The sequence below is a fragment of the Hylobates moloch genome, unplaced genomic scaffold (assembly GCF_009828535.3).
Source record: "Hylobates moloch isolate HMO894 unplaced genomic scaffold, HMol_V3 SCAFFOLD_12, whole genome shotgun sequence".
Lineage (NCBI taxonomy): Eukaryota > Metazoa > Chordata > Mammalia > Primates > Hylobatidae > Hylobates > Hylobates moloch.
Genome location: NW_026652287.1, coordinates 100230586 through 100243268, shown reverse-complemented (window position 1 = coordinate 100243268; position 12683 = coordinate 100230586). Strand labels below are relative to the sequence as shown.

The 12683-nt window shown below is 47.0% G+C and overlaps 2 protein-coding genes across 4 annotated transcripts in view; one reads left to right on the top strand and one right to left on the bottom strand.

The window, feature by feature from the left end:
* Nucleotides 1–2034: 2034 nt before the first annotated feature.
* On the bottom strand, nt 2035–8486 carry ERVV-2 (endogenous retrovirus group V member 2, envelope). Its single transcript, XM_032171014.1, has 2 exons — nt 8268–8486; nt 2035–4832 (listed from the first exon to the last, which is right to left on the bottom strand). The coding sequence occupies exon 2, from the start codon at nt 4452–4454 to the stop codon at nt 2841–2843; it is 1614 nt and encodes a 537-aa protein (XP_032026905.1). The 5' UTR covers nt 4455–4832; nt 8268–8486; the 3' UTR covers nt 2035–2840.
* A 2623-nt stretch (nt 8487–11109) lies between these two features.
* Nucleotides 11110–12683, top strand: part of LOC116479152 (zinc finger protein 816) — a 92972-nt gene continuing 91398 nt past the window's right edge. For all 3 annotated transcript variants that reach the window (XR_009209104.1, XR_009209105.1, XM_058425904.1), the window contains exon 1: nt 11110–11171. Coding sequence is in view for 1 of the 3 variants with exons in the window: in XM_058425904.1 (XP_058281887.1) it covers nt 11112–11171 (60 nt within the window). In the remaining 2 variants the exon portion in view is untranslated. The remainder of the gene's footprint in view (nt 11172–12683) is intronic.

Sequence of the window (12683 nt, the reverse complement as noted above, 5' to 3'; positions counted from 1 at the left end):
GAGGAGAATGAACAACAACCAAACACCATTAAGGTGGCTTCTTTCAATTCGAACTCTAATTCCTAAGGCACGATTCCTAGGTAGGACAGTGGGGAGCCACATGTCTGCCACAAGCTCATGAACACAGAAGAAATTAAGATAGAGGCCGGGCGAGGTGGCTCACGCCTGTAATCCCAGGACTTTGGGAGGCCGAGGCGGGCGGATCACGAGGTCAGGAGTTTGAGACCAGCCTAGCTAATATGGTGAAACCTCATCTCTACAAAACATACAACAATTAGCTTGGTATGGTAGCAGGCACCTGTAATCTCAGCTATTTGGGAGGCTGACGCATGAGAATAGCTGGAACCTGGGAACTGAAGGTTACCGTGAGCCACGATTGTGCCACTGCACTCTAGCTTGGGTGACAGAGCCAGACTCCATCTCAGAAAGAAGAAAAAGCCCGGGCACGGTGGCTCACACCTGTAATCCCAGCACTTTGGGAGGCTGAGGCAGGCGGTTCACTTGAGGTCGGGAATTCAAGACCAGCCTGACCAACATGGAGAAACTTCGTCTCTACTAAAAATACAAAAAAATTAGTGGGGGTGGTGGTGCATGCCTGTAATCCCAGCTACTCAGGAGGCTGAGGAAGGAGAATTGCTTGAACCTGGGAGGCAGAGGTTGTGGTGAGCCAAGATCACGCCATTGCACTCCAGCCTGGGCAACAAGAGCGAAACTCAGTCTCAAAAAAAAGGAAGAAAGAAAAAAAATTATTCTATGGAATTTGTACCAATTGCAAAACTGAAAATAATAACAAACTATCAATTGTATACATACTTACATGAAACTACTTAATATTTCATTTAGTATTGCTATTACTATTAATTGTTACGGAGCAGAAGCTGAGTCTGTGTTCCATTACAAGGGAGTGGTGTCCATTTCAAATTGTGCTGTCTTCACAGTGGGTGAGTAGAGAAATTTAGTAAATATTGTGCAAAACCAGATAATTTATATATTTCTTTTCTTTTCTTTTTTTTTTTTTTTGAGACAGAGTCTTGCTTTGTCGCCCAGGCTGGAGTGCAGTGGTGCAGTCATGGCTCACTGCAAGCTCCGCCTCCTGGGTTCACGCCATTCTCTTGCCTCAGCCTCCTGAGTAGCTGGGACTACAGGCACTCTCCACCACACCCAGCTAATTTTTTGCATTTTTAGTAGAGATGGGGTTTCACCATGTTAGCCAGGATGGTCTTGATCTCCTGACCTCGTGATCCACCCGCCTCGGCCTCCCAAAGTGCTGGGATTACAGGTGTGAGCTACCGCACCCGACCAATTTGTATATTTCTGATAAGATTAAGGTATTCCTCACCTACCAGGGAAAGCAAAGACCAGGTTCTCTGGAGTTATCTCTCATGAGAAAATAGATGCTGACTGCTTCAAAACGTATATTGATTAAGGTAGAGGCATTCACCAGCCACTAACTGGGCTGGGATTATCAATTTATTGTTTTCCTTTGTGGAGAGGATTTCTGGGTGAGGAGAAAATTTTTTTGCCTTTAATTATATTTTCCCAGCGTTTAATAAATAAAGAGTATTTCTTGGACAGTTGAGTGCAGTTTGTATTTACTAGTTTATTTATTTATCTATTTATTTATTTATTTGAGGTGGAGTCTTGCTCTGTCACCCAGGCTGGAGTACAGTGGTGCAACCTCAGCTCACTGCAACCTCCGCCTCCCGGGTTCAAGCGATTCTACTGCCTCACCCCCTCGAGTAGCTGAGATTACAGGTGCCCGCCACCATGTTTGGCTAATATATGTATTTTTAATAGAGACGGGGTTTCACCATTTTGGCCAGGCTGGTCTCAAACTCCTGACCTCAGGTGATCCGCCTGCCTCAGCCTCCTAAGGTGCTGGGATTACAGGTGTGAGCCATCGCGCCCAGCCTGTATTTACTATTTTAGATGCACTAAATCCTTCATGGACCTTTGGTTACCATGAAGGGTGGGGAATCCTTCAGTTCTTGGTCTTCCTCAAGGAAGGAATTCAGTCAGGAGACACAGAAAGAGTTAAAGGATTAAGTAACCTTTATTTAAAAAGAGAGGACATCAGAAGAATGAGCCAGCTGCTAGTGCCTGAGTTTTTATGGGAGCTTTTAAAGTCATCAGAACAGCACACCCAGAAAGACAGAACAGGGTGGGCTGATCAAAAGGATGCGTCTCCTCCTACTAATGGCTGGGCAGATGTTCTCATGAGAACCCTACATGATTATTCACGAACGTGCCATTCAGAGTAGCCAGGCGCAGTGGCTCACGTCTATAATCCCAGCACTTTAGGAGGCTGAGGCGGGCGGATCACCTGAGGTCAGGAGTTTGAGATTAGCCTGACCAACATGGTGAAACCCCATCTCTACTAAAAATACAAAATTAGCCGGGCATGGTGGCCCATGCCTGTAGTCCCAGCTACCCAGGAGGCTGGAACAGGAGAATCAATTGAACCTGGGAGGTGGAAGTTACAGTGAGCTGAGATCGCACCACTGCACTGCAGCCTGGGAGACAGAGCAAGAACTTGTCTCAAAAAAAAAAAAAAAAAAAAAAAGCAAAAGGCTGTTCTAGGATGGGTTATTAGAGAAGTGCTGGCTGTCTGTGGGCAGCATCACCAAGGAAGCTATCAGTGGGCTGCGTTTCTAAAGGTTCCTTTCCCAAGGGCTCTCCTGCCTGCTCATGCCTGCCTACCTGCCTACCCTAATATTTCCCTCCTCAAGAGATGGGGACCCTGAAAAGCTTTGGGTGTAAGGACGTCGTGGGTCTTCTGTAACTACTTCCTGCTGACATGGGGCGAAGAAGTCATCAGGGTCTCCCTCTCTTGCTCTGTCTCAGAGAGGAAATTCCTCTATAGCTTCCCGGAATCTTCGCCCACTGGCATCCAAGGGGGAGATGTGCTTATAGGTGCTGGGGCCTCTGATGACAGATAGCTGATGTCTTTCCGTTTTGGGGGACTTCATGTGAAATTGCTTTATCCTAGAAGAGACACACTTAACCAGTAAATTAAAGAAACAAGGGCCAAAGAGGAAAAGTAAGAGTATAACTGTTGCTGGTCCCAGTAAAGGGACAAACCAGTTGAGGGAGGGGAGGGCAGACTTCACAGCCTCCCAAATGGCCCTTGCTGAAGCACCTCCTTTTCCAAAGTCATGGAGCCACGTAGCCTCGTCATAGATCTTTTTTATATCCTCCTCTATCGCCCCACTGTTATTGACGTAAACGCAACAGGATTTATTGATCACTGCACAGACTCCGCCCTGCTCTGCTAAGAGGTAATCTAAGGCCAATCTGTTGTCCATGACTACGTTTGCTAGAGAATCTATGGAGGCCTTGAGTTTAGAGATGCTATCTCTCGTACTCTTAGCTATGTTTTCTATTTGTCTGGAGAGATTTCTGAGGGTGACATCATGATAAGTGAACCCTCCCCATGGGGCGAGCATTCCTACGGCTGCTCCCATCCCTGCCAGTATTAGACCCAGAGCTCTTTTCTGTCTGGGTTGGGTGGTGTTATAAATGGTCACACCTATCCCCCGTGGTCCCAAAAGTCCCACAGCACATTCCCCAGTATGTTGGATGTTATTAATGCAAGTATAGAGGTTTGCCACAGGGGGGGTTGAATAGGTTCTCTTAGGACTTCCGTCAAAGGGCAGTTTATTTTTTTGTGGTCCACATAAAAATACATAGCCGGGAGGGGTACAGGCCCACCGGGGGACGTGGCTGTCGAACCACTTGTGTAACTGCGATTTCCACGCTGCTGGAATAGATTGATTGCACGTAGGGGATAGAGGCCCTCCCAGGGGAACTGTAGTTTTTGGCCATGTGGGGACAGTGTGTGCCTTGGGAAGCGAATATAGAACCCTCCATGTGATTAGCTCTTTTCCTTCCCAAGCTGCACAGCGGTTTTGGGGTGACTTGTCTCGATAATCGTTCATTTGTTTATGGCTAGCTGGACACCAGTGAGTCAAGTTAGGGTGGCAGCCTGCTGGGGAAAAGCTCATGGGATGGATGGTGGGACTGGGGAATCCCTCCTCAGAGGTGTTCTTCCTGTCGCAGTGTCCTTCAGGGCATGGACAACAGGTTTGGTTTAGAGAAGAGCAGTTGTAGAAATAGAAAGAAGTTTTAGAGCTTTGATTGAAAGGTGGAGTGAGATCCAGACAGGGGACTTGGTGCGCTGAGTTAGCAAGCGAAACCTGGAGTGGAACAGATTTATGTTGGCCTTCGGGGATTCCTGAACCAAATGTTAGGTTTAAAGAAAAATTTCTTACCAAAATATATTGGTAAGATGCGGACCTGGTGATGAAGTTGTGACAGATCCAACAGTTGCTTAGATGGTTTCCCGAAGCAATTATTTTGGAAAAATTGACAAGGGAATTTTCACTCCATTGTGCCTGTGAGGGTAGGGGCATGGGAAGGAGGGAAAGATAAAGGAAAAGGAATTTCTCTGTCATAGCTGATTCTCCCTTAAGCTTTGTGAAAGCAAAAGGAAAGTGGTGAAAACAGGAGAGACAAATAATGAAATGGTTAGACGGAGTGTTTAGTGAGAAAACAGGCTGTTATCGGGACTTCAGGTGGCATGCAAGTGTGGGTCAAAATCAGGAGAATAACCAATGCCACCGCAACCAAGATTCCCTGTACTGAGGCTGACTCCAGTTTTGAGTGAACAGAGAGAAGGCTTTACTTATCTTTTCACTTGAAGTGGAATTTTAAGTTCTCCAGTGGCTCACAAGAATGCTCAGGTGCTGATTCTGTTGTTGGTTCTTCGGGACCTTCCTACAGTTTTACTTGGGACTGATGTATCCAACTGGAGATGCCAGAAATGTTGATAGCTGTTGGGGTGGAAAGTACAACAGTAAAGGGGCCTTTCCATAAGGGAGTTGAGACCCAGATGACCCATCTCTCCAGGTTTTGATCAGGTTTTTTGACCCTGGTTGGTATAATGGGTGTTGATTACTGGACGGGTCAGTGGCAGGCAGTACCTTTTGTCCAAACTCCTGAATGGCTTGTATTTTTTTTTTTTTTTTTGAGACGGAGTTTTGCTCTTGTTGCCCAGGCTGGAGTGCAATGGCGCGATCTCGGCTCACCGCAACCTCCGCCTCCCAGGTTCAAGCGATTCTCCTGCCTAAGCCTCTCGAGTAGCTGGGATTACAGGGGACCGCCACCATGCCTGGCTAATTTTTTTGTATTTTTAGTAGAGATGGGTTTCACCATGTTGGCCAGGCTGGTCTCAAACTCCTGACCCTAGGTGATCAGCCCACCTTGGCCTCCCAAAGTGCTAGGATTACAGGCGTGAGCCACTATGCTTGGCTGTTTTTTTTTTTCTTTTTTCTTTTCTTTTTTTTTTTTTTTCTTTTTGAGCCTGTTTTGCAGCCTTTACAAAAATCAGGGTTTTCCCATGAGATCATGAGGATTTTCACATAAGGGACCTCTGACCATGTGTGTTGGCGTTGGCAGTAAAGGTCAAGCTGGAATATGGTATTAACATTTAAGCTCCCCACCTTTGGCCCTTCTAGTTCATATTCTGACCAAACTATATTGCAAAGGAAAATCAGTCTCTTTCGTTTTACAATCTGGGGATCAACCTTATCCCAGATTCCAAGGGGATCCAGGAGGGGAATCCTGGGATATAAAGATCTGATTACCCGTCTGAAAGACAAGACAAGGGAGAATGCAGGATAGAGGAAGTGTCCTTTTACCTATTTGGTGACTCATGAAGGTCAGGCATTCCAATGCTTGACCTAAATGAGGTGTCTCATGCCTCTCCCTGCAAGGGTGAAGTGTCCTTCACCTTGGAGGTCTGGAATTAGCCCTACCATGTGCTCTGCTGTTTGCATTCCTTCCTATTGTTTTGCTCAGAAGGATTTCTTAGATTTCCTGGGTCTGATGCCCAGTAGTGATGCCTTCCACTCTTCCGTGTTGGGTAAGGCCGGGTGGAAGAATGTCTGCCATGAGAGTAGTTCTCTTCTCTCATATCCCAGTGACCTTCGTTCTGCAGGAAGCCCAGTAGTTGTGCCCCTGCTGAATTCTGCAGAGAATGGACTTCTAAAGTCCTTTTTTTTTTTGAGACAGTTTCTCTCTTGTTGCCCAGGCTGGAGTGCAGTGGCACGATCTCAGCTCACTGCAACCTCCGTGTCTGGGGTTCAAGCGATTCTTCTGCCTTAGCCACCTGAATAGCTCGGATTACAGATCCATGCCACCAGGCCCGGCTAATTTTTTAGTAGAGACAGGGTTCCACCATATTGGCCAGGCTGGTCTCGAACTCCTGACCTTGTGATCTGCCCGCCTTGGCCTCCCAAAGTGCTGGGATTATAGGCGTCAGCCACCGTGCCCGGCCGATACGGGGTTTCTCCATGTTGATCAGGCTGGTCTCGAACTCGTGACCTTAGGTGATCCGCCCACCTTGGCCTCCCAAAGTGCTGGGATTACAAGCGTGAGCCAATGCGCCTGGCCTAGGTCTTCTTAATACATAATGATATCGGGCTAATACTAATGATTACAGGAATGGAAAAGATGATATCTTCCCCCACTCTTAAAAGGTTCCTTGGGGATTATACAGAAAAAAATGCTTAAAAAGCATGGAAGCCCCCCTAGGGCTCAGAGTTAGTGAACTGGGCTGTTGATCCTGGTTTTTTAGGTCCGTTATATGATCACATAAACAGCAAGGGGAATGTGAGAAGCATTTTCTATCAGCTTATTCAACAAAAAGCAAAAAGGACCTGAGTACTTCATGGGTCTGTTACAATGGCCTAATGAGGTGGAGAAAGAAGTCCCCTGTGGCCCATTGGAAACCCTGGCTGTACAGAGAAACTGGGAAGTAAGGAAGTGGTCACAGGTGACCCTCTGGAGGAGCCAGGCAGTTCTGTTGAGGAGTCACAGAATGAGGCATTCTTGAAGAGTAGGCAGGCGGAGAAGGACCCAATAATAAATGAGGGATTACTTTTTTTTTTTTTTTGGGACAAGAGTTTCACTCTTGTTGCCTAGGCTGGAGTGCAATGGCATGATCTTGGCTCACTGCAACGTCTGCCTCCCAGGTTCAAGCTATTCTCCTGCCTTAGCCTCCCAAGTAGCTGGGATTACAAGTGTGCACCACCACACCTGGCTAATTTTTGTATATTTAGTAGAGACGGGGTTTCACCATGTTGGCCAGGCTGGTCTTGAACTCCTGCCCTCAGGTGATCCACCCGCCTCAACCTCTCAGAGTGCTGGAATTACACATGAGCCACCGTGCCCGGCCAAAATGAGGGATTTCTTTAAGCAGGCATCCTGCCAGTGCTGGTCCCTCCAGTGAAAAAGGAGGCAAGGGAAAGGACAAAGCCGAGTCTCATTTCTGAGGAAAAAAGTGTAAACATCAGCATAGGCCCTCAAAGGACTCTGGCGCCTGAGTGAAGCAAACGCAGCAGGTCCTGGATGAGCAGGCCCTGCAAGAGGCTTGCACCCACAGGAAGAATTCGTGAAATCCTCACAGCAAGGAGAGGGACAGCAAAGAGTAAGCAGAGTGACCTGGGAGATTAATCAATGGTGGGGGCATATTGTGTTCAGGGGAGTGAACGGCCATGAACGGCAAGTATACGAGCTGACTTAACACAGGATTGTAGTTTTAGTTAAAAGATATGCGCCGGGGCGCGGTGGCTCACGCCTGTAATCCCAGCACTTTGGGAGGCCGAGGTGGGCAGATCACGAGGTCAGGAGTTCAAGACCAGCCTGGCCAATATGGTGATACCCCGTCTATACTAAAAATACAAAAATTAGCCAGGCATGGTGGCACACGCCTGTAGTCCCAGCTACTCAGGAGGCTGAGGCAGAAGAATCGCTTGAACCCGGGAGGCGGAGGTTGCAGTGAGCCGAGATCACACCACAGCACTCCAGCCTGGGCGACGGAGTGAGACTCTGTCTCAAAAAATAAAAAAATAAAAATAAAAAATGAAGCTCCCCAGTCACTGCACAGCCAGGCATATTCCCTGCCACCTTCATAAGCCTCCTGCAGGGAGGGTCACTGTGTGTCTCAGATCTACTCAGTGTGGAGTTTAAAGTCCTCCCTCCTCTGCTTGTCACCCCTCAGGGTGAGCTGAGAAACCAGCCAGCAGGAGCAGAGTGACAGTGGCTGAAGGGAAATGGGACTGGGCAGGTGTTAGTGAACAGAGCCTGAGAGGAAAAACCCCTCCCCTTAAAGCTGCCAGAACTGCATTAGGGCAGGAGGTTCTTCAGTGCAGAAAGAAGCAGAGGTCATCAACCAGAGAATCTGGCACCAGCTTTTTGGCACTTACCCGGATAACCAGGCGAGGTAACCACGTAACCAGGTGAAAACACCAGATGTTACCCGGAGGGGTGTGGAAGTCCTCTGGTTCTCGGTCTTCTTGGATTCAGTCAAGAGATGCGCAGAAAGAGTTAAAGGGTAAATGCCCTTCATTTAAAGAGATGGGAGCTCAGAAAGAAGAGACACCCTGAACGACAGAACGGAGTGGGCTCCTGAAAAGAAGGAGTCTGTCCTTACTAATGCTGGCCTGACCCTTTTAATGAGAACCTGACATGATTATTCATGAAGGGGCCGTGCACAGGCATTATTGGTCAGCACGTTCTGGGAAGTCCTTTGGGCAGGAATGTGCAGTGACTGTCCGTGCACACATCACAGTCTCCTTAGCATCTCAAGTCTCCACCCAGGGGTGTGGCTTTTATTTTCTTTTTTCTTTTTTTTTTTCTTTTTTTGAGATGGAGTCTCCCTCTATCGCCCAGGCTGGAGTGTAGTGGCGCTATGTCAGCTCACTGCAAGCTCCGCCTCCCGGGTTCACGCCATTCTCCTGCCTCAGCCTCCCGAGTAGCTGGGACCACAGGTGCCTGCCACCATGTCTGGCTAATTTTTTTTTTAGTAGAGACGGGATTTCACCTTGTTAGCCAGGATGGTCTCGATCTCCTGACCTCGTAATCTGCCGGCCTGGGCCTCCCAAAGTGCTGGGATTACAGGCATGAGCCACCGCGCCCGGCCCTTATTTATTTTTTTCTAAAATCATATTTGAAAAAAGGGGGATGTGTTTCTTAGTATTATAATGAGCAAAAGGCCATTCTAGGATGAATTATTAGAGGAGTGTGCATGCTCCTTAATAGGGAAAATCCCCTAGCTGGGTTATTTCTGGCTAGGGCCTGAGAATTCCCTTTCTGGGCCAGACGAGCCCAGCCACCAGCACAAGTGTAGGCAATGTAGCCACTGTCCTGCTTTTGCTGTCAAAAGGGGATTGTCAGTGGGCTGTGTTTCTTTTCTTTTTTTTTTTTCTTGAGATGGAGTCTGGCTCTGTTGCCCAGGCTGGAGTGCAGTGGTGCGATCTCGGCTCACTGCAAGCTCCACCTCCCGGGTTCATGCCATTCTCCTGCCTCAGCCTCCCAAGTAGCTGGGACTACAGGCGCCCGCCACCAGGCCCGGCTAATTTTTTTTGTATTTTTAGTAGAGACGGGGTTTCACCATGTTAACCAGGATGGTCTCGATCTCCTGACTTCATGATCTGCCTGCCTCGGCCTCCCAAAGTGCTGGGATTACAGGCATGAGCCACCGTGCCCGGCCCAGTGGGCTGTATTTCTTAAGATTCCTTTCCCAGGGGCTCCCTTAACTGCTCATGCCTGGCTACCTACCTACTCCAAGCTGGTTTGTTGGCAGAAAGACTTTATTTATTTATTTATTTATTTATTTATTTATTTATTTATTTATTTATTGAGATGGTGTCTCACTCTGTCACCCAGGCTGGAGTGCAGTGGCGTGATCTCGGCTCACTGCAACCTCCAACTCCCTGGTTCAAGTGATTCTCCTGCCTCACCCTCCCGAGTAGCTGGGATTACAGCCACATGCCACCATGCCCAGCTAGTTTTTGTATTTTTAGTAGAGATGGGGTTTCACCACATTGGCCAGGATGGTCTTGATCTCCTGACCTGCTGATCTGCCCGACTCAGCCTCCTAAAGTGATGGGATTACAGGCGTGAGCCACTGCACCTGGCGCTAGGAAGACTTTTAAAGTAGTATCTAGTTCATCCACATTTGTATGTTTCTTCTATTCAATTTGAATGCAAATTTACCTAAAGCTTTTCCCCTGAGATCACAGAGAACAACTTTCTTCACCTTAATTTTGTTTTCAGCTGGGCATGGTGGTGCACACCTGTAATCCCAGCACATTGGGAGGCTGACGCAGGCGGATCACTTGAGTTCAGAAGTTTGGGACCAGCCTGGGCAACATGACAAAACCCCATGTCTACAAAAAATACAAAAAAATTAGCCGGGCATAGTGTCGTGACCCTGTAGTCCCAGCTGTTGAGGAGGCTGAGCTGGGAGGACGGCTTGAACCCAGGAGGTGGAGGGTACAGTGAGCTGTGATCATGCCACTGCACTCCAGCCTAGGGGACAGAGTGAGACTCTGTCTCAAAAACAAACAAAAAACAAAAAACAAAAATCAAAATACGTTTATTCTCATTAGGTTATTTCTCTTATCATGAAAGAAAATATCTCTGAATTACCTTCCTTCATCAGGGCTCAGCTGGTACCAAAAAGGATGTCAAGAAAATTTAGATTGAGGTCAGGCGCGGTGGCTCACGCCTGTAATCCCAGCACTTTGGGAAGCCGAGGTGGGCAGATCACGAGATCAGGAGATCGAGACCATCCTGGCTAACATGATGAAACCCTGTCTCTACTAAATATACGAAAAATTAGCCGGGCGAGGTGGCAGGCGCCTGTAGTCCTAGCTACTCGGGAGGCTGAGGCAGGAGAATGGCGTGAACCCAGGAGGTGGAGCTTGCAGTGAGCCGAGATCGCGCCATTGCACTCCAGCCTGGGCAACACAGCAAGACTCCGTCTCAAAAAAAAAAAAAAAAAGAAAATTTAGATTAATATGAGAATGTGACATGGATCTGACATAGAAATTAGTGTTTTTATTGTCAAATTGTGACCAAAGAATTCATGAAGCTGTGAGAATATGTTTTCCCACGATCAGCAGAAAAATGTATACGGGAACACTATTTTTCTTAATATGACCCTAGCTTTCTGCTTAATTCGACAGTTACAGAGACCCTTGAAGGTGGAAATGTAGAGCCGTATCTTCCAACAATAACTGATCAGTGTCTTGCATGTGATAGAAATGAATACCACGCAGCCAAAATGCGCACTGAGGACCCTTCAATGTCATTCAGAAACTGAGGTAAGGAGCAAAGTTTGCTATTGTTCTTGTTACTTTTAGTTCTGTTTTTCAAGTAGAACACATGTATTTATTATTTTTTAAAATCTTTGTTTGATGTTATAATATGTGGTGACAATGTTGAAGTTTACTACAACTTCAGCCTGACCAACATGGAGAAACCCCGTCTCTACTAAAAATACAAAAATTAGCCGAGCCTACTGGTGCACGCCTGTAGTCCCAGCTACTCGGGAGGCTGAGGCGGGAGAATCGCTTGAACCCTGGAAGTGGAGGTTGTGGTGAGCCGAGATCATGCCACTGCACTCCAGCCTGGGTGACAAAGTGAGACTTTGACTCAAAAAAGAAAAAAGAAAAAGAAAAAGCTTTAGAGCAGAAATGAAAGGAAGGAAAGTACACTTGGAAGAGGGCCAGGTGGACGACTTGAAAGGCAACATGCAGTTTGACCTTTTGACATAGGGATTTATACGTTGGCATACTTCTGGGGTCTTGCTTCCTTGGGGTGGGCTGTCCACACGCACATGCTTTAGTCCACTCGCCCAGCTCCTGAGATCTCATGGTAAGGGGCTGATCACCAGTTTTAGGTGTTTTCTATCTATGCCTTTCCCTGGTGCCGGCTGTGACTAATTATTATTTTAGAGAGACAGTTAACAACCACCTGACCATCACCTGATGGTTGCCTGGCTCATTCCTGATCTGTGTGTATGGGGAGCGGGAGCCCTCTCCTTCTCATACCGGGTAAGCTACCTACTGTAACAAAATGTCATTCTTTGGAGTTGCAGATCTCTGAAACATCCTGCCTGACACGTTTGCTCACTCACGCATGCCTTCCCTCAGTCCCTCTCATGTCACTTAGATTCCATCCTGCATGCCCTAGTGACATGAACTTCTGAAGAGGCTCTGCTGGGCATGGTCCTGGGAAGGGCTGACACCCAGACATGGATTGGAGATGGGGTGTGGGCCTTGTGGTTTCAGTGCTTCCGGGGAGCAGGGATTGTTTAGGGGCCACATTTGGATGTATGCCACCTCTTTGTAGACCAGGATTCAAGCAGTTGCCCATGAAGTCAGGTATTAATATGCACAAGTTCCTGTTGAATGCTTTAAAATGAGAACACTATGGGGAAATCTTTCCTCCCTCATTTTTATTATATTTGGAACTGAACAAGTGAGTCACTGTGTTTCTGAGTTCAAACTCTTAATGACTGGGAATGGAATAGAAAGTTTAGATGGAGACATCAGTGATAGGATTTTTTCATTCCACACATTTTAATAGATGAAGTCAACATAAATGTCAAGCAGCAGGAGATACATTAAACTATTTTCAGATAGACCAGAACAGAGATGTTGTATTCCTGCAGGATCCCCTGTGAACCACGTTTTAGGTGAGAATGGTTATCACTGTGCTCATACAGTGAATCAGAGCTTCTTTGCCACTGGAGAGAATTGAACCATTTTTTAAACCCAATAATTATTAAATATTCTATTTTATTTTGAACATCACATGATGTTTTTATTTAT